Source organism: Salarias fasciatus, chromosome 13 (assembly GCF_902148845.1).
Source record: "Salarias fasciatus chromosome 13, fSalaFa1.1, whole genome shotgun sequence".
NCBI classification, from domain to species: domain Eukaryota; kingdom Metazoa; phylum Chordata; class Actinopteri; order Blenniiformes; family Blenniidae; genus Salarias; species Salarias fasciatus.
Genome location: NC_043757.1, coordinates 2720963 through 2739729, shown reverse-complemented (window position 1 = coordinate 2739729; position 18767 = coordinate 2720963). Strand labels below are relative to the sequence as shown.

Here is an 18767-nt window from a genome sequence, read left to right as displayed (position 1 = left end):
TGTTAAAGTTCGTCTCTTCTAATTCTGCCTCTGCTTTACTTGTTTGTGTGTTTTTCAGTTTGTGCGGCATCGTTCCGGGTCTGAGCAGCGTCCTGCTGCCCCGCATGAACCCCTTCGTCCTGATCAACATGGCCGGCGCGCTGTCGCTCTGCATCACGTACATGCTCATCGAGATCAAGTCAGTTTCCAGTGACAGCATGAAACCTCTCGCTGTGTCTTGTGGCTCCGTTTACAAGACTTCAGTAAAAACGTTCTTCTTTCGCTGATGAATGTCTCCTCAGTAACTACAACGCGGTGGACACGGCGTCCGCCGTCGCCATTGCTCTCATGACGTTCGGCACCATGTACCCCATGAGTGTGTACAGTGGGAAAGTTCTGCTGCAGGTGAGGGACACACACACACACACACACACACACACACACACACACACACACACCACACACACACACACACACACACACACGCTCAGTCTTGTATTTCTATCCTTGTGGGGACCGTCCATTGACTCCCATTCATGTCTAGCCCCTAACCCTGACCCTTACCCTAACCCTAACCCACACTAAAACAAAGCCTAACCCTAAAGAAATGTTTTTGCACTTTTACTTTTTTCAGTAACAACAACATGGTCAAGAAACACTGTTTCTCCTACTTAGGACCGGAAAAAGGTCCCCACAAGGCACGTCGTTCCACGTTTTGCTATCCTTGTGGGGACATTTGGCCCCGACAAGGATAGAAATACAAGAACACACACACACACACACACACACACACACACCGTGGTCCTGGTGTGTGTTTCTGAAGCGTGTCTCGCCTCTCGTCCTCAGACCACGCCGTCTCACATTATCGGACAGCTGGACAAACTGCTCAGAGAGGTGAGATCATCCGTCGTCCTCCTCTTCCTCCTCCTCCTCCTCCTTCTCTTCCTCCTCCTCCTCTTCCTCCTCCTCCTCCTGCTTCTCCGTCCCCCTGAAACTAATTCATTATTATTCAGTTTGGCCTGAAAATTAAAAGAACTGAAAATGTATTTGAGGAAAAATGAAATTCCAAAATTACCCAAAAATTAATTACAAGCATGAATATGTTTGATAAAATTATTGAAAAATATTTAAAAATAACAAATAAATTATAAAATTACACAAAAGTCCTAATTTTAGAGAAAGTCATTATTAAAGAATTTAAATTAGCAAGAAAGCTCCACATCATCGGTGTCAGTAAGCATGTATATCCATGGAGGACTGAAAAAGCTGACTATAATGGCATATTGTCTTGGATAAAAACTAAATTAACAGAAAGAAATGTCAAAAGATTTGGTGAGTTATACTGAGGAAAAAAAAAGGTACATGAATTGTTCTGGAACAAACTAATCTGACATGAATTCTCACAGAGAAATATTGTGAAACAGTGAAGCAGGGACTTTTTCTACGACCTGGGTTAAACTTGGAAGTATTTAGTTTCAAGTGGACGATCCCAGACTTAAATTATTAAATAAAACAAGCAACATGAATATTCCAAAAATACCAAATTAGAACTTTTAAAGATGAAAATAGGGGAAATTACTGACGATATATTTTTAAAATTACAATAAAACAATAATTGTCAGATATTCTGAGCGGTTCTGAAATAACCTGAACTGAATCAGTGAAATGTGAATCAGATGTGAGCAGATGTGTGCGTTTCCCCTCAGGTGTCCACGTTAGACGGAGTCCTCGAGGTTCGAAACGAACATTTCTGGACCATCGGCTTCGGTTCTCTGGTACGTTACGAGTTTATATAAGAAAATGTTAAAAGGGGGAAGAAAAAAAAAATCACCTCCCTTTTGCTGTTATTGAGTGTGTGTTTGTTTCCATGTGTGTTTGTTTTCTCTCAGTGGCTGCAGTTGTAAGTTTGACCTCCAGGGGGCGCAGCCTACACCCCCCCCCCCCCCGCGCCTCTCCCCCCTCTTGTTTGTTTTTATGTTATTGATGCTGCTCCTGCTGTTGTCGTCTGTGTGATTGTTGCCGCGGTTACACAACTGTCGGTTGTTGGCCAACTGCTAACGGAGCAGCTGTCCAAACCCATTTGACCCTCTGATGCACTCCTGCCCCACGGGGCAACTGTGTGTGTGTGTGTGTGTGTGTGTGTGTGTGTGTGTGTGTGTGTGTGTGTGTGTGTGTGTGTGTGTGTGTGTGTGTGTGCAGCCTGTTCCCGTGAGGACTGTAAATTTAGGAAACTAGGACAAAATGAAGAGACTTTCTGCTTTTGGTCCTTTTTTAGGCACATTTACAATTTTAAGGCTGAATTCAGTATTTTCCCAGTATTTTGTGACAACAAGGTTCTCGACGTGGGAACGATTAGCGACGCCTCTCCAGATGCTCTTTTTGAGACAATTCAGACCGAATGTGTAATAATTGTTAAGAAACTGTCCTTTTTGTAAACTGTAGTGCCGCTGCTGTGATGAGCGACGCTCTGAACGCCACCACGCGTGTTCGGCTCAGACATTTAATCAGGATCAATAAGTCGATGGGAATGTTCACCCCCGGCATTAACCCGCGTTCCGGGTGAGCGGCTCCGAAGTGGCGTTTCAGTGCTGAGTGTTTTTCCTGCTGTTCTCGGTCTCGGCCCTTGACTGATCAGACTTCAGAGCGTTTGTGGATTTGGTTTTTCTCCTTCGCCGTTTGTGTTTTGGAGTTCTGTGGAATCGCGGAATGGAAATACTAAACTGTGTTGGTATCTGTGCTCTGGCTCCGCCCACCTCCTGCAGGCTGGCTCCGCCCACGTCCGAATCCGCCGCGATGCTAACGAGCAGCTGGTCCTGGCTCACGTCACCAACCGGCTGCTGCCGCTCGTCTCCACGCTGACCGTCCAGATCTTCAAGGACGACTGGACCCGCCCCCTGCTGACCGGCGCCCTGTCCTCCTCCTCCTCCTCCTCGCCCTCGTCCTCCGCCGCGCCCCCTGTGGGCGTGGCCGAAGGCTACGCCCTGTCCTCCTCCTCGCTGCCTCCTCTGCTGCTGGACCCGCTGACCTCCACGCCCTCCAAGCTCAGCAGCCCTCCTCCGGAGTTCGCCTTCGACACCCCGGGGCGGAACGTGCAGCCGGTGGTGCTGCCGGCGCCGGGGCACCACGCCCACCACGCCCAGCGGCCCTACGGAGGCCTGGGACTCTCCTACGGAGCGCCGCCCTATGCCGGGGTGCTGGGTCAGGGGCTGGCCCGGCCCGGCGGCGGACTGGGACTGGGCGTGCCGGGTCTGGGCTCCGGGGCCGGGTTCGGACTGGCCCCCTCTCAGAGCTACAGGACTGCCCTGGGAGGACCGACAGCCCCGCTGCGATTTGGAACCAGCAACCCTCTTTCTGCACAGTCACAGTACCGACAGTACCGACCCTGATGAACCCGCTCCGGTTCTCCGGCTCTCCTGTTCCTCCAGTCGCTTCGTTTCTCGGGATTTCTGTCGTGGTCGTTTCAGACTAAAGATGTTTCCTCCTGACTTCAGTTTTCGGTGTTCGATCCTTCGAGTCTCCGCTGGCTTCAGAGCAGAGACTGATATTTATTTAGCTAACGGGACCAAAAGTGACTCAAGTCACGTTTGTCTTTTTGTTTTGTTTCTTTCGTTTCGTTCTGTCTTTTTTTTTTTGTAATTGTTTTAGGAAACCGTTCTGAGAAGTTTGAGACTTTTGCGCAGCGAGTGTTCGTCAGACAGCTAATTAGCAACAAATGTGTAACAGAGCTGCAACGCCCGGCTGGTGACCCTGAAAAACATCTCCACCATTCAGTAAGGTCAGCGTTAAGGCTGATAAACAACCAAAAGACCAGTCATCATCAGCGGATGAAGCCCCCCATGAAACAGGATTCATAATTACCAGTGGAGCTCCTCAGGGTTCAGCTGTGGGCCCTTTATTTTTTAATCTTGATTCCATTAGTTTTATTGAATGTATTTGACTTGGAGCAGTTGGACAGGTTTGGACCAACTGATGAAGAAAAGCTTGAAATTAATCTGATTGCTTTTTTTTTTTTTTTTTTTTTTTCATATTTTTTGGGTCATTTGAGAGTTAAAACACAGAAACACTAAACCGATTCTTCAACAACACATGAAACTGGAAACATTCCAACCTGCAGACACATTCACAGCTTCAACGGTTACATCTTTCTCTTACCAAAACCTTGACGTGGAAATATTCCAACAGATATTTCCTGTTTTTGATTGTTTTCATCCTTGTGGCATCTCGAAAAGATGACAATTCAGCTTTTGTATTTCACTCATATAGACTTGAAATATTTGGGATAGTTGTGATAATTGAGGCCTTGAGTTTGAAAGGAAATCTTCCAATAGTTAAACATTTGGGGATGCTGTATTTTTATTTTCCTGACTTTAAAGCTCAACAGGATGAATTGAGTGAATGTTTTAGTTCGTGTGGTACATTTTGATGACCGTTTTCTTACTTTATCCAGTTGATTTCTCTGTGAAATGTGCCTGTAATCCTGTAATCTGAGTTGAATCTGGTGGTTTCTTCATGTTGCAGCTCTGCAGACGTCACCTCTGTGGAATCAGTGAAGCATTTTGGGATTTTTTTACGCTGCTGGAAGTGGAAGTCGTTTCTGTTTTTATGCTTTATTTTACAGCCTGGCGTCAGGCAGAGGGTCAGGAGACAGGCTGAAGCTTCCTGACGTTTGGAAGCGCTTCAGGTGAAGGGTTGATGAGGCCTTCGGTCTGATTCCAGGCGTCTTGATTCAAACTGTCTCGGTTATTAAAAATCCGCTCCTGAACGAGACGTTTCCTGCTCGTCGGTGTGAGTTTGTGACTTCCTGTTGAATTTCTTTTCAGGGTGAGTTGATCGCCGATGCCTTCAGGTGGGCCTCCGGACCTCTCGGCTGTTAGAAACCTTTTCCTCGGACCCGCGGTGTCGTCACTTCCTGTTAGACAGAGAGGAGTCAGAGGAGGCAGGTGAGGCCGAACAGGCCAAAATACACTCGTTTAGTTTCGTTTTCAGTAGGAAGGAGCAGAAAAAGAACAACATAACCAGGAAGACATGTATCCTCCAGTGACTGGAGGAAAGACGGCGTCTCGCCGTCTGCCTCCCTCAGTGGAGGATCATCAGTGTATCTGGCAGCAAGATTTACTTCCTCATATTGATCACTGCTGCTGCCAGACAACAGGTGAGGTGCTCGTCCACTGTGGACTTAAGTTCTCCATCCCTGGACGGATTTCTGTCAGTTGGGAGACACAGAGAGAACATTGTGGTACAGTTTACAGGTACTTCTCGGAAAATTAGAATACTCCAAAAAAGTGCATCCATTTCTGTAATCCAGCTTTAAAAGTGAAATGTTTGTATGACATCGACAAATCGTATTTGAGTTAACATATTTCAAAGTTTTGTTTTGATTTTGCTCATCAGGAGTTGCAGCTTCAGAAAACCTCAAATTCAAAAACTCAGGAAATTAGAATATTTCTTGAAATCATTGAAAAAGGATTTTAATTATAACTAACTTGCAACAAATAAATGCTTTAGAGATCTCACTTTGCTTGAAATGAGTCTATAAAATGTGTAACTTAAAGCTTTTATGTTGAATTGCCGAAGTAAAACAACTTTTACACGATATTCTAAGTTTCCAAGGAGTACCTGTATTCTTTCCAATGGAATCATGTTCGAGTCACTGAGCTGATGCTGTCGAAACAATAAAACCAAGCCTTGGTAATTTGGCAACAGCCAATCAGAATAAGAAGAGACGGGTCAATCTGTTACTATGCACGGGAAAAACATCGGGACTGTGGGACTTTTCTAACTTTAGAAAAAACACCAGCGACTTGATGGGGAATGTTCATGAGTGAAATTAATGAAGAAGAAGGACTGATGTTAAGAGTGGATTAATTTTTCCAACTGAAAATGGAAAACTGTTGGATGATGTCTGAGAACAGCTTTGGTAAGTGTCCGTTCGCTGCTTATGAACGTCAACAGCGATTTGGAGTCGCATGTCGTGAGTGAATGTCTCTATGTACTGAATACTGAATATGAACATATGGTCACCTAAAACTGAAGGAGTGCATCCTGGAGATGCACAGGATGCGAGCAAAAGCACAAAACTTCACAAATGGCGAATAGACACTGAGAAATTATTCATTGTTATTTCAATTAGCTTTTTATTTTTTCAGGACAGCACAACCAGAAAGAATAGGTTTGCACAATAACAGCATGTTTACAGCAGCAGTTCTTAAACTGGGGTCCCCGGACCCCCAGGAGTCTGAGCCCCTGGACCTGCTGTCCGTTCCACAGTGAAAACCCAGAAACCAGCATCAGCTGCAGCCAAGCTGGAGGCGCTAGGTGTCTACCAAAGAGCAGAAGACGGGATTCAAGCACAATTGACGTTTTTATAATTATTAGTATTTGCAGTTCTTTAAAGCTACACAGTTGCGCTTTTTTATTCTGTTTTTTTGGGTGTTCTGCCAAGATGATTAAACCTTGCACTGAAAAGATTCCGGTTAAAAACACACAATAACAGGACTATGAATGAGCGACTGGGACAGAGCTCTAAATTACCGAAAGGTGAACTTTTCAAAAACTCGTTCTTCCTTTTAAATACAGTTGAACTTGCATATTTAAATAGCGTAGAAAAAGTGAAGTCTTCCTATGTTGCATATGAGAACAGAACGACTTTTCTCTGCATTTTCAGCGGGCCACAGGCAGTGTCTCAGGACGAGCCGACCTCAGTTGAATCCAATATTCGTGTATATGTCGGGTTAGGGTTAGCCCTGTACGTCCGTCACACTGATTAATCACTTCTATTGTTGGACAACAGATTAGGTGGCTGAGAGGTTAAGGGGCTTGACTGCTAATCCATTGTGCTCTTGTTGCGTGGGTTTGAATCCCACCCTTGTGACTTTATTACTTTGTGAGAGGATGAGCTGAAGAAGAAACTGGAGGAATCAAACATCCTCAAAATAACAAACTTCTCAAGAAGGACCCAACAAGCTTTTCAGATGATCATCAACCTAACTTAAGTTTAACTTAAAACAATATTTGTATGTATTTTACTCAAACATAGAAGAAACAGGAGCTGGACGGAGCCCATCGAGGACCTCCTGAACCCAGAGGACACGTCTCCCGTAAAAGACTCGGAGCTAAAACCTCTGAGCTGTCTGCTTCCTTTGACCTGGTGGAGGTCGTCAACGTAGTCAAAGAGCTGGTTGGTGGAGGAGATGCGGTCCTGAATATTGAAGAGCCTGAATGGTTCCTGCAGCGACACTTCCTGTGGATTGATGGGTGAGAGTAGGCGGAGCTGCAGGATGCGTAAGACCAGGTGGAGGTCAGAGTTTATAGAGATTTGTCTTATTCTTTTAATAAGCAATAAACTCGACGAGGATGGGATTCGAACCCATGCGTGCAGAGCACAATGGATTAGCAGTCCATCACCTTAACCGCTCGGTCACCTCGTCCGTTGTCTGCGGTCCCGGAGACTGAATCTTTGCTCAACTCACCTGGTTTCAGGAACCCTCCTCTGTTCAGACATGGTGGTTCCAGTTTGAGGTGGAGGCTTCTTTCTTCATTCTCTCGAATCTAAACTCGTCTCTAGATGAGATGTCCTCAGTCGAATCCAGTGTCCACATATGTGTCGGGATGTGGTCAGGGGGTCTGGGTCACAGGGGGTTTGTCGCATTTCCAGCATGGAAACAACTGTGTACAATTATCTTACATGACAGCAGACGAGGTGACCGAGAGGTTAAGGTGATGGACTGCTAATCCATTGTGCTCTGCACGCATGGGTTCGAATCCCATCCTCGTCGACTTCTATTGCTCAGTGACAGCATGAGCTGAAGAAGGAAACTGCAGGTATCAGCGATTCTCAGTACACAGCTGCAGCGTGAGAAGCGACGAAGCTTTCGAAATGTTCATCTAATAGACTTAAAACAGTGAATCCTGAAGACTTTTATCCCTCACAGGAGTCAGAGCGAGAGGGTTGGTGGAGTTCATCAGGGTAGTTAGAAAACCCAGATTGGTAGATGACATACAACTAGAGACGGCCCTGAGTATTGAAGAGCTGTAACTTCTGCAGCTACTGTTGATTGATGGAGGAGATTTGACGGAGTTACAGGAAGTGTAAGACCAGGTGGAGGTCAGAATTCGTACAGACTTTGCTCTTACTCTAACAAGTAAGAAACTCGACGAGGATGGGATTCGAACCCATGCGTGCAGAGCACAATGGATTAGCAGTCCATCACCTTAACCGCTCGGTCACCTCGTCTGTTGCTTTGCTGACACTGAGGTGTGTAACAGTCGTTCAACTCACCTGGTTTCTCTCAGTGTTTGTTGACTTTCTGTGTATTTTAAGATGGATACATGCAGTGTCTCAGGAACCCTCCTCTGTTCAAAGATGGGGCTTCCAGTTTGAGGTGGAGACTTCTTTCTCTCCTCTCTCAAACCTCCATTCTTCTCTGTACAGACGTGCTCGACTGAATCCAGAACCGCGGACAGCAGACGAGGTGACCGAGAGGTTAAGGTGATGGACTGCTAATCCATTGTGCTCTGCACGCATGGGTTCAAATCCCATCCTCGTCGTTTATTCTTGCTCAGTGAAAGCATGAGCTGAATGAGGTAACTGTCAGTCCTGAGTACCGAACCTGATCCAGAGTAAACCATGTTCCAGATGGAAAACCAGCGAGTATAAAAGCTCCACCTCCCGACCAATCAGGTCTTTGGAACGTGACCTCCTCATTCTCAGAAGACTCTGGTTTGTGTGCAGATCATGAGAACGAGTGCTTCAGAGAGAAAGAGGTTTTATTGAGAACTTTAATGGAGGTTTTTGACCTTGACTTGTGCCCAAGTCTGTTTATTTCCTCCAGGGCTACATCTGAAATCATGAGGTTAATTAATATTCATGCCACTACATAACCAGTTAACTCTTTTCTCTGGTTCTGTGACGATAACTTTTTTTTTCCTGGTTGCTTGTGCTAAAGGTAATAGGAAAACACTAGTTGTTGCTCTTTAAGCTAAGCTAAATAGATTTTCTCATTTTCCATAATATTTCTTGTAGAATAGAATATCCAACTCTCGTCTGCTTCAGCAAAGCTGCGGTTCAAACATTAACTGGTACATCTCTATAATTTTGACAACACCTCATGATGTCGTGAGTCCAGTGGTTCGGATTAGGGTTAACCTAAGTCTAAATATTAGCTATAGATGTAAATGCAAATAAGAGTCATTCTGTCATGACTTTATTCATCTAAATAGTATACTCAAAGCTGCAAAAATGGCGATTTTTACCTAAAAGTCTTTGGTGGACGTCATCAGGTTAGTTAAAAACCTGATTGGTGGATGAGATGCACCCAGAAATGGAGATGTCCTGAATATTGAAGATCTATAATGGTCCAAAACCCTCTGCAGTTCGACACCAGACTTTGCTCCACTTCCTGTGATTGATGGGTTAGAGTAGGCGGAGCTACAAGACATGTCAGACCAGGTGGAGGTCAGAGTTCACACAGGTTCTGCTCTTCTAACAAGTAACAAACTCGACGAGGATGGGATTCGAACCCATGCGTGCAGAGCACAATGGATTAGCAGTCCATCACCTTAACCTCTCGGTCACCTCGTCTGCTGTCTGTTGTCCTGGATTCAGTCGAGCACGTCTGTACAGAGAAGAATGGAGGTTTGAGAGAGGCGAGAAAGAAGCCTCCACCTCAAACTGGAAGCATCTTTGAACAGAGGAGGGTTCCTGAGACACCGCCTGTATCGATCTTAACATACAGAGAATGCAGTCTGGATTGTCTGTGATTAGCAGGAGCTTGTTGAGCATCCATCGCTCTGCCACAGATTTCAGGCTGTCCAGCTCTGTGCCACCCACAGAGCCTGCTTTCCTCACCAGCTCTTCCAGGCATGTGGCGTTCTTCCTCTTGAGGGTGCCTCCGCAGCACACAGGAGGGCACTCGCTACCACAGACTGGTAGAGGACCTGTAGCAGCTCCTTGGAGATGTTTAAGGATGCCAGCCTTCTAAGGAAGTACATGCAGCACTGTCCTTCCCTGTACAGAGGATCTGTTTTGGCAGTCCACTCCAGTTTATCATCCAGCAGCAGTCCAAGGTGTTTGTAGGTGTGTTCCACCTCCACGCAGCCCTCTTTGATAGCCACCGGCTCTGGGTGCAGACCTGCCAACCTGTACGCATTTTGCGTAGCAGGTACGCAATTTGACATCAAAATACCCTGGTTATGCTCGCCTCATTAAACTACGCAAAAAGCTGCAGACATCTGTGAGCGCTGTTATAAATGTGGACCGTGGATGTTCTCATGTCTGACAACACGATGCAGCAGCAGGGCTCTGAAGTGTCACGCATTGCGATGTGTGGTCACGCAGTCACGGCACACATTGTATTTGTCATGCTGAAAAAAATACCGATAAATTAGGCTGGTGCGCCACAGCTATGGAACCGGGAGGAAACACGTGCTAGCCTGTAGTGCTGTGACATTCAGTGAACGAGTCGCTCGTTTGAACGGCTCTTTTAAGTGAACGACGAGAGCCGGTTCACAGCTGTCTGCGAGCCGTTCCTTTGTGCAAATAGTCCACGCTTCCTTCACGTGTCTCCTGAGTGTCTCCTGAGTCCAGCTGTCACCGCTGCTTTCGTGTGAACGACAGAGTTTCAGTTTTCCGCAGCACACTCCAGTCACCTGAGCGCAGCAGCTAACTAGCGGAGGAGGAGTGTCGTGAAACTGGAGAGGAGCCGGTGTTTTGGAATAACTGATTCCTATTAACTGGCGACTGGGTTTCTCTTACGTCCCTTGTTGCTGATAGATATGAAAAACCAGACAAAAAGATGTTCAGACCTTTAATGAGTCTGATTTCAACATCTGCAGCTACTGGCAGCAGCAGCAGGAAGTGCTAAAGGAAGTCAGTCACCAGGTAACAAGGACACCAGTTAATTTGAAACACCGTATTGACCGCTTTATCAAAGGTTTTGAGTGGTACTCAAAAAAGTTCTGCGGGTCTGCTGGGTGTGGCCTGGTTCTTCTGAAATCCATCACCATCTCCTTGGTCTTGGTGGAGTTCAGAAGCAGGCGGTTGGAGTTGCTCCATGTGACAAAGTCCTTGATCAGTTGTCTGTACTCATCCTCCTGTCCACTCTGGACCATTGATACCTGCAGTTAACTTATTCAGCTCATGTTTTCACTGAGCAATAATGAACGACGAGGATGGGATTCGAACCCACGCGTGCAGAGCACAATGGATTAGCAGTCCATCACCTTAACCTCTCGGTCACCTCGTCTGCTGTTTCCTGTCCTGGAGACTGAATCTTTGCTGACACTGAGGTGTGTAACAGTCGTTCAACTCACCTGGTTTCTTTCAATGTTTGTTGACTTTCTCTGTATGTTAAGATGGACACAGGCAGTGTCTCAGGAACCCTCCTCTTTTTGAAGATGTTGCTTCCAATTTGAGGTGGAGGCTTCTTTCTCTCCTCTCTCAAACCTCCATTCTTCTCTGTACAGACGTACTTGACTGAATCCTGGACAACAGACAACGGACGAGGTGACTGAGAGGTTAAGGTGATGGACTGCTAATCCATTGTGCTCTGCACGCATGGGTTCAAATCCCATCCTCGTCGTTTATTCTTGCTCAGTGAAAGCATGAGCTGAATGAGGTAACTGTAAGTCCTGAGTACCGAACCTGATCCAGAGTAAACCATGTTCCAGATGGAAAACCAGCGAGTATAAAAGCTCCAGCGAGTATAAAAGCTCCACCTCCCGACCAATCAGGTCTTTGGAAAGTGACCTCCTCATTCTCAGAAGACTCTGGTTTGTGTGCAGATCATGAGAACGAGTGCTTCAGAGAGAAAGAGGTTTTATTGAGCCTTGTGATTGAGAACTTTAATGGAGGTTTTTGACCTTGACTTGTGCCCAAGTCTGTTTATTTCCTCCAGGGCTACATCTGAAATCATGAGATTAATTAATATTCATGCCACTACATAACCAGTTAACTCTTTTCTCTGGTTCTGTGACGATAACTTTTTTTTTCCTGGTTGCTTGTGCTAAAGGTAATAGGAAAACACTAGTTGTTGCTCTTTAAGCTAAGCTAAATAGATTTTCTCATTTTCCATAATATTTCTTGTAGAATAGAATATCCAACTCTCGTCTGCTTCAGCAAAGCTGCGGTTCAAACATTAACTGGTACATCTCTATAATTTTGACAACACCTCATGATGTCGTGAGTCCAGTGGTTCGGATTAGGGTTAACCTAAGTCTAAATATTAGCTATAGATGTAAATGCAAATAAGAGTCATTCTGTCATGACTTTATTCATCTAAATAGTATACTCAAAGCTGCAAAAATGGCGATTTTTACCTAAAAGTCTTTGGTGGACGTCATCAGGTTAGTTAAAAACCTGATTGGTGGATGAGATGCACCCAGAAATGGAGATGTCCTGAATATTGAAGATCTATAATGGTCCAAATCCCTCTGCAGTTCGACACCAGACTTTGCTCCACTTCCTGTGATTGATGGGTTAGAGTAGGCGGAGCTACAAGACATGTCAGACCAGGTGGAGGTCAGAGTTCACACAGGTTCTGCTCTTCTAACAAGTAACAAACTCGACGAGGATGGGATTCGAACCCATGCATGCAGAGCACAATGGATTAGCAGTCCATCACAGAGAGGCGAGAAAGAAGCCTCCACCTCAAACTGGAAGCATCTTTGAACAGAGGAGGGTTCCTGAGACACCGCCTGTATCGATCTTAACATACAGAGAATGCAGTCTGGATTGTCTGTGATAAGCAGGAGCTTGTTGAGCATCCATCGCTCTGCTCAGATTTCAGGCTGTCCAGCTCTGTGCCACCCACAGAGCCTGCTTTCCTCACCAGCTCTTCCAGGCATGTGGCGTTCTTCCTCTTGAGGGTGCCTCCCCAGCACACAGGAGGGCACTCGCTACCACAGACTGGTAGAGGACCTGTAGCAGCTCCTTGGAGATGTTTAAGGATGCCAGCCTTCTAAGGAAGTACATGCAGCACTGTCCTTCCCTGTACAGAGGATCTGTTTTGGCAGTCCACTCCAGTTTATCATCCAGCAGCAGTCCAAGGTGTTTGTAGGTGTGTTCCACCTCCACGCAGCCCTCTTTGATAGCCACCGGCTCTGGGTGCAGACCTGCCAACCTGTACGCATTTTGCGTAGCAGGTACGCAATTTGACATCAAATACCCTGGTTATGCTCGCCTCATTAAACTACGCAAAAAGCTGCAGACATCTGTGAGCGCTGTTATAAATGTGGACCGTGGATGTTCTCATGTCTGACAACACGATGCAGCAGCAGGGCTCTGAAGTGTCACGCATTGCGATGTGTGGTCACGCAGTCACGGCACACATTGTATTTGTCATGCTGAAAAAAATACCGATAAATTAGGCTGGTGCGCCACAGCTATGGAACCAGGAGGAAACACATGTGCTAGCCTGTAGTGCTGTGACGTTCAGTGAACGAGTCGCTCGTTTGAACGGCTCTTTTAAGTGAACGACGAGAGCCGGTTCACAGCTGTCTGCGAGCCGTTCCTTTGTGCAAATTGTCCACGCTTCCTTCACGTGTCTCCTTAGTGTCTCCTGAGTCCAGCTGTCACCGCTGCTTTCGTGTGAACGACCGAGTTTCAGTTTTCCGCAGCACACTCCAGTCACCTGAACGCAGCAGCTAACTAGCGGAGGAGGAGTGTCGTGAAACTGGAGAGGAGCCGGTGTTTTGGAATAACTGATTCCTATTAACTGGCGACTGGGTTTCTCTTACGTCCCTTGTTGCTGATAGATATGAAAAACCAGACAAAAAGATGTTCAGACCTTTAATGAGTCTGATTTCAACATCTGCAGCTACTGGCAGCAGCAGCAGGAAGTGCTAAAGGAAGTCAGTCACCAGGTAACAAGGAAACCAGTTAATTTGAAACACCGTATTGACCGCTTTATCAAAGGTTTTGAGTGGTACTCAAAAAAGTTCTGCGGGTCTGCTGGGTGTGGCCTGGTTCTTCTGAAATCCATCACCATCTCCTTGGTCTTGGTGGAGTTGCTCCATGTGACAAAGTCCTTGATCAGTTGGTCTGTACTCATCCTCCTGTCCACTCTGGACCATTGATACCTGCAGTTAACTTATTCAGTGCATGTTTTCAGTGAGCAATAATTAACGACGAGGATGGGATTCGAACCCACGCGTGCAGAGCACAATGGATTAGCAGTCCATCACCTTAACCTCTCGGTCACCTCGTCTGCTGTTTCCTGTCCTGGAGACTGAATCTTTGCTGACACTGAGGTGTGTAACAGTCGTTCAACTCACCTGGTTTCTTTCAATGTTTGTTGACTTTCTCTGTATGTTAAGATGGACACAGGCAGTGTCTCAGGAACCCTCCTCTTTTTGAAGATGCTGCTTCCAGTTTAAGGTGGAGGCTTCTTTCTCTCCTCTCTCAAACCTCCATTCTTCTCTGGTACAGACGTACTCGACTGAATCCAGGACAACAGACAACGGACGAGGTGACCGAGAGGTTAAGGTGATGGACTGCTAATCCATTGTGCTCTGCACGCATGGGTTCAAATCCCATCCTCGTCGTTCATTATTGCTCAGTGAAAACATGAGCTGAATAAGGTAGCTATAAGTCCTGAGTGCCAAACCTGATCCAGAGTAAACTATTTTCCAGATGAGAGACCAGCGAGTATAAAAGCTCCACCTCCTGATTGATCAGATCTTTGGAAAGTGACCTCCTCATTCTAACAAGATCCTGGTTGGTGTGTAGCTCATACAGTTCACCTGGTTTCTGTTATTGCGTGTTAGCTTTCTTCTGCAAGGAAGACGTGTCCTCTGGGTTCAGGACCAGTTCTGCTGGTCAGTCCTCTGTCCTACTGCTGCTGGACTTGTCTGCTGCCTTTGACTCTGTGAACCATCAAATCCTCCTCTCCACACTCTCTGACCTCGGCATCTCAGGTTCTGTCCTGCTGTGGTTCAAGTCCTACCTCACAGGCAGATTCTTCAGAGTGAAGTAAATAAATAAATAAATAACAGATCTAAGATAACAGATATGGTAAGTGCTACGCAGTAACGTATGCACTTTTCAGTGTCAGATATGATCATGCCGTGCTGTTCGCCTTCTCAAACAGATTTCTAGTTCATTTACACATACTTTCTGATGACAAAAACAGCCTTGTCGCCCGTCACCAGGTCAGGTGCTCTCCTGAGGAGAATCTGCTCAGCTGCAGTCACTGAAAAACCCGGCCAGTGCTGGTCTAGGGTCTCCTGGCCTGCTGTTCTCAACGTATTTCAAGCATTGTCACTTGATTCCAACACAGAAGTTTACTGTACCTTGGTAAATCACCAAACACACAGTCACAAACCGTGCTGCCGTCCCGCTCTGAATCCGCTTCTTGCCACTACCGGAAGTCAGCTCCTAGTTGCCGTCTCTCAGGGGGCAGTGAGCGGTCTAGTATTGTATACGTCATTGCTCTGAACTGCAGACATCTTCTTCTTCTTCTTTGGGGGGTGGCGACCAAAAACTTAGGCGCACAGCGCCACCTACTGTGTCTCTTGGTGAATGTACTCGGTTAAGGTGATGGACTGCTAATTCATTGTGCTCTGCACGCATGGGTTCGGATCCCATCCTCGTCGAGTTTGTTACTTGTTAGAAGAGCAGAACCTGTGTGAACTCTGACCTCCACCTGGTCTGACATGTCTTGTAGCTCCGCCTACTCTCTCCAATCAATCACAGGAAGTGGAGCCCAGTCTGGTGTCGAACTGCAGAGGGTTTTGCACCATTATAGATCTTCAATATTCAGGACATCTCCATTTCTGGGTGTATCTCATCCACCAGTCAGGTTTTTGACTAACCAGATGACCTCCACCACAGACTTTTCGGTAAAAATTGCCATTTTCACAGCTTTGAGTATACTATTTAGATGAATACAATCATGCCAGAATGACACTTATTTGCATTTATATCTATAGCTACTGTTCACAAAAATTGATGCATTTTAACATACATACTGTATATATTTAGACTTGAGTTAACCCTAATCCTAACCACTTAAAGCTAGGGTTGGCGATCTTGGAAAACTAGCATGTAGCACGAATGTAGCATCTCCCCAAGGCTCCGCCCAGCTCCCACCCATTGGAGGAGCTCCGTTGGGAGCGGAGACGCGGAGACGTTCCGCGTCCAGTGCGTTCCTGGCGTAACCTGTCCTCAGCGCTTCGTGTCTTCGTTTTTCTTTATTTGCACTACTCCAAGTTATGGCGCACTCACCGGTAAGTAAACCCCCAAACATTCTTCTCCGCCGTTCTGCAACGACGCTCCGTCCTTCTACGCGTGCACTGAACCAGAGTCAGTTCACGCCATTGACATGTACGCGCAGGGGGCAGGTCGAACGGCGAAGGGATTTGATTGGTTTAAAAAAAGGTGTCCCCTCAAGACGATTGGTTGCTGTTTTTCCCGTTTTACTCCTGCTGTAGATAGCGGATATTTTCCAAACTACTTTAAGAACACGCCATGAATTGCTTCCTATCGGATCATAAAGATCATTTTAACCAGTATTTAAAAAAATGTATCTCATTCAAATCGCCAACCCTAGCTTTAACTCACAATATCATGAGGTATTACCAAAAATATAGAGATGTACCAGTTAATGTTTGAACCGGAGCTTTGCTGAAGCAGTCGAGAGTTGGATTTTCTATTCTACAAGAAATACTATGGAAAATGAGAAAATCTAGGTTTAGCTTAAAGCGACACTAAGGAACTTTCAGTTTTGGTTGATTTTGGCGGCGCCAGTGGACAAAAGCGGTAGTGTTTTGCCTGAAGGAATACTACAGTTCCCATGAGGACTAGCGCGTGGCGTCGTAAATTGCTGCTCTCGGTGGCATGCTGTCGGACTGAACTCACCTTCATTTGTTTTCAGTGGCTGTGTGAGGGATGGATAGCGACGAGGTAATGAATCTAATGGTGGATAAACAATGTTATATCATGATGTGACGAATGCCGTAAAGCAGTCCGCACATTTGGAGTTTTTCAGTGTGCAGGGTTCCTACCACCCTCCTCACAGCTGCTTAGTCCAAGTGAAAGCAATACTGACGCCTTCAGCCCGTGACAGAGGGTCATTCAACTAGTTGTAAGTCGAAGTATCATCACAAAAGATATTTAAATGTTTTAATAAGGTTGAAAAGTTCCTTAGTGTCGCTTTAAAGAGCAAAAACTGGTGTTTTCCTAGATGCTATTTTATCATACAGGCCCCAGTCAGGTGTCTCTCCACTTCCTATAATGTACACGACGATAAAGGGATTTGAACCCATGCGTGCAGAGCACAATGGATTAGCAGTCCACCACCTTAACCTCTCAGTCACCTTGTCTGTTACCTAGTGCCTGAAGTGATGGAGATTGAATGTTTGCTGATGGACTCCAGTAACACTGATTATTCATATTTGACAGGTGTGTAACATCATTGAACTGACCTTGTTTCTATCAGTAGTTGTTGACTTTCACAATTGTGTTACATGACAGCAAATGAGGAAACTCATTTCAGCCGCTTGTATCTGGGATCTTGTCCTTTCGGTCATGACCCAGAGCTCATGACCATAGGTGAGGGTGGGAACGTAGATGGACCGGTAAACCGAGAGCTTCGCCTTTCGGCTCAGCTCCTTCTTCACCACAACAGACCGATAGAACGACTGCATCACTGCAGCCGCTGCACCGATCCGCCTGTCAATCTCACGCTCCATCCGCCCCCCACTGTGAACAAGACTCCAAGATACTTAGACTCCTCCACTTGGGCCAGAGTCTCTCCGCCGACCTGGAGAGGGCAAGCCACCTTCCTCTGGTCGAGGACCATGGCCTCGGATTTGGAGGTGCTGATCCTCATCCCCGTCACTTCCCACTCAGCTGCGAACCGCCCCAGTGCATGCTGTAGGTCCAGGTTCGATGAAGCCAACAGGACAACATCATCTGCAAAAAGCAGAGATGAGATCCTGTGGTTCCCGAACCGGACCCCCTCTGGCTCCTGGCTGCACCTATAAATTCTGTCCATAAAGATTATAAACAGAACCGGTGACAAAGGCCAGCCCTGCCGGAGTCAAACATGCACCGGGAACAGGTCCGACCTACTGCCGGCAATGCGGACCAGACTCCTACTCCGGTCATACAGAGACCAGACGGCCCTTAACAAGGGGCCCCGGACTCAGTATTCCCAGAGCACCCCCCACAAGACACCATGAGGGACACGGTCGAATGCCTTCTCCAAGTCCACAAAACACATGTGGACTGGTTGGGCATCTGTACAGACGTCATCGACTGAATCCAGGACAAGAGAGAAGTGATGAGGTGACCGAGAGGTTAAGGTGATGGACTGCTAATCCATTGTGCTCTGCACGCATGGGTTTGAATCACATCCTTGTCGTTTGTTATTGCTCAGTGAAAACATGAGCTGAATGAGGTAGCTATAAGTCCTGAGTGCCTCACCTGATCCAGAGCAAACTATGATCCAGATGAAAGACCAGCGAGTATAAAAGCTCCACCTCCTGATCGAGCAGATCTTTGGAAAGTGACCTCCTCATTCTAAGAAAATCCTGGCTGGTGTGCAGATCATGACAGGACCACAGAGGTGTGTAACTCACACAGATCACCTGGTGTCTGTTTTTGTGTGTTGGCTTTCTTCTGCATTTTTAGAGTCACTGGCAGGGTCTCAGGAGCCCTCCTCTGTTCAGAGATGATGGTTCCAGTTTGAGGTGTATGCTTCTTTATCTCCTCTCTCGAGCCTCGACTATTCTCTAGTCCAGATGCCCTGAATTGAATCCAGTATACATACATGTGTAGAGTTAGGATT

The 18767-nt window shown here is 46.4% G+C and overlaps 1 protein-coding gene and 10 non-coding genes across 12 annotated transcripts in view; 6 read left to right on the top strand and 5 right to left on the bottom strand.

Moving 5' to 3' along the window:
- Positions 1-4746, top strand: part of slc30a6 (solute carrier family 30 member 6) — a 40627-nt gene extending 35881 nt beyond the window's left edge. The window contains exons 11-15 of one of the 2 annotated variants that reach the window (XM_030106334.1): positions 59-178; positions 282-384; positions 826-873; positions 1686-1754; positions 2742-4746. In XM_030106334.1, coding sequence (XP_029962194.1) covers positions 59-178; positions 282-384; positions 826-873; positions 1686-1754; positions 2742-3365 — 964 coding nt within the window. In that variant the 3' untranslated portion in view covers positions 3366-4746. The remainder of the gene's footprint in view (positions 1-58; positions 179-281; positions 385-825; positions 874-1685; positions 1755-2741) is intronic. The other variant, XM_030106333.1, reaches the window with a different exon arrangement.
- Positions 4747-7324: 2578 nt separating this feature from the next.
- Positions 7325-7406, bottom strand: trnas-gcu (transfer RNA serine (anticodon GCU)). Its single transcript has one exon. It is a non-coding gene; the product is annotated as a tRNA-Ser (tRNA).
- A 266-nt stretch (positions 7407-7672) lies between these two features.
- Positions 7673-7754, top strand: trnas-gcu (transfer RNA serine (anticodon GCU)). The gene has a single exon. It is a non-coding gene; the product is annotated as a tRNA-Ser (tRNA).
- Positions 7755-8130: 376 nt separating this feature from the next.
- Positions 8131-8212, bottom strand: trnas-gcu (transfer RNA serine (anticodon GCU)). The gene has a single exon. It is a non-coding gene; the product is annotated as a tRNA-Ser (tRNA).
- Positions 8213-8444: 232 nt separating this feature from the next.
- On the top strand, positions 8445-8526 carry trnas-gcu (transfer RNA serine (anticodon GCU)). The gene has a single exon. It is a non-coding gene; the product is annotated as a tRNA-Ser (tRNA).
- Positions 8527-9477: 951 nt separating this feature from the next.
- Positions 9478-9559, bottom strand: trnas-gcu (transfer RNA serine (anticodon GCU)). The gene has a single exon. It is a non-coding gene; the product is annotated as a tRNA-Ser (tRNA).
- A 1581-nt stretch (positions 9560-11140) lies between these two features.
- Positions 11141-11222, bottom strand: trnas-gcu (transfer RNA serine (anticodon GCU)). The gene has a single exon. It is a non-coding gene; the product is annotated as a tRNA-Ser (tRNA).
- A 254-nt stretch (positions 11223-11476) lies between these two features.
- Positions 11477-11558, top strand: trnas-gcu (transfer RNA serine (anticodon GCU)). The gene has a single exon. It is a non-coding gene; the product is annotated as a tRNA-Ser (tRNA).
- A 2543-nt stretch (positions 11559-14101) lies between these two features.
- trnas-gcu (transfer RNA serine (anticodon GCU)) lies at positions 14102-14183 on the bottom strand. The gene has a single exon. It is a non-coding gene; the product is annotated as a tRNA-Ser (tRNA).
- Positions 14184-14438: 255 nt separating this feature from the next.
- Positions 14439-14520, top strand: trnas-gcu (transfer RNA serine (anticodon GCU)). Its single transcript has one exon. It is a non-coding gene; the product is annotated as a tRNA-Ser (tRNA).
- Positions 14521-18259: 3739 nt separating this feature from the next.
- trnas-gcu (transfer RNA serine (anticodon GCU)) lies at positions 18260-18341 on the top strand. The gene has a single exon. It is a non-coding gene; the product is annotated as a tRNA-Ser (tRNA).
- The last annotated feature ends 426 nt before the right edge of the window (positions 18342-18767 follow it).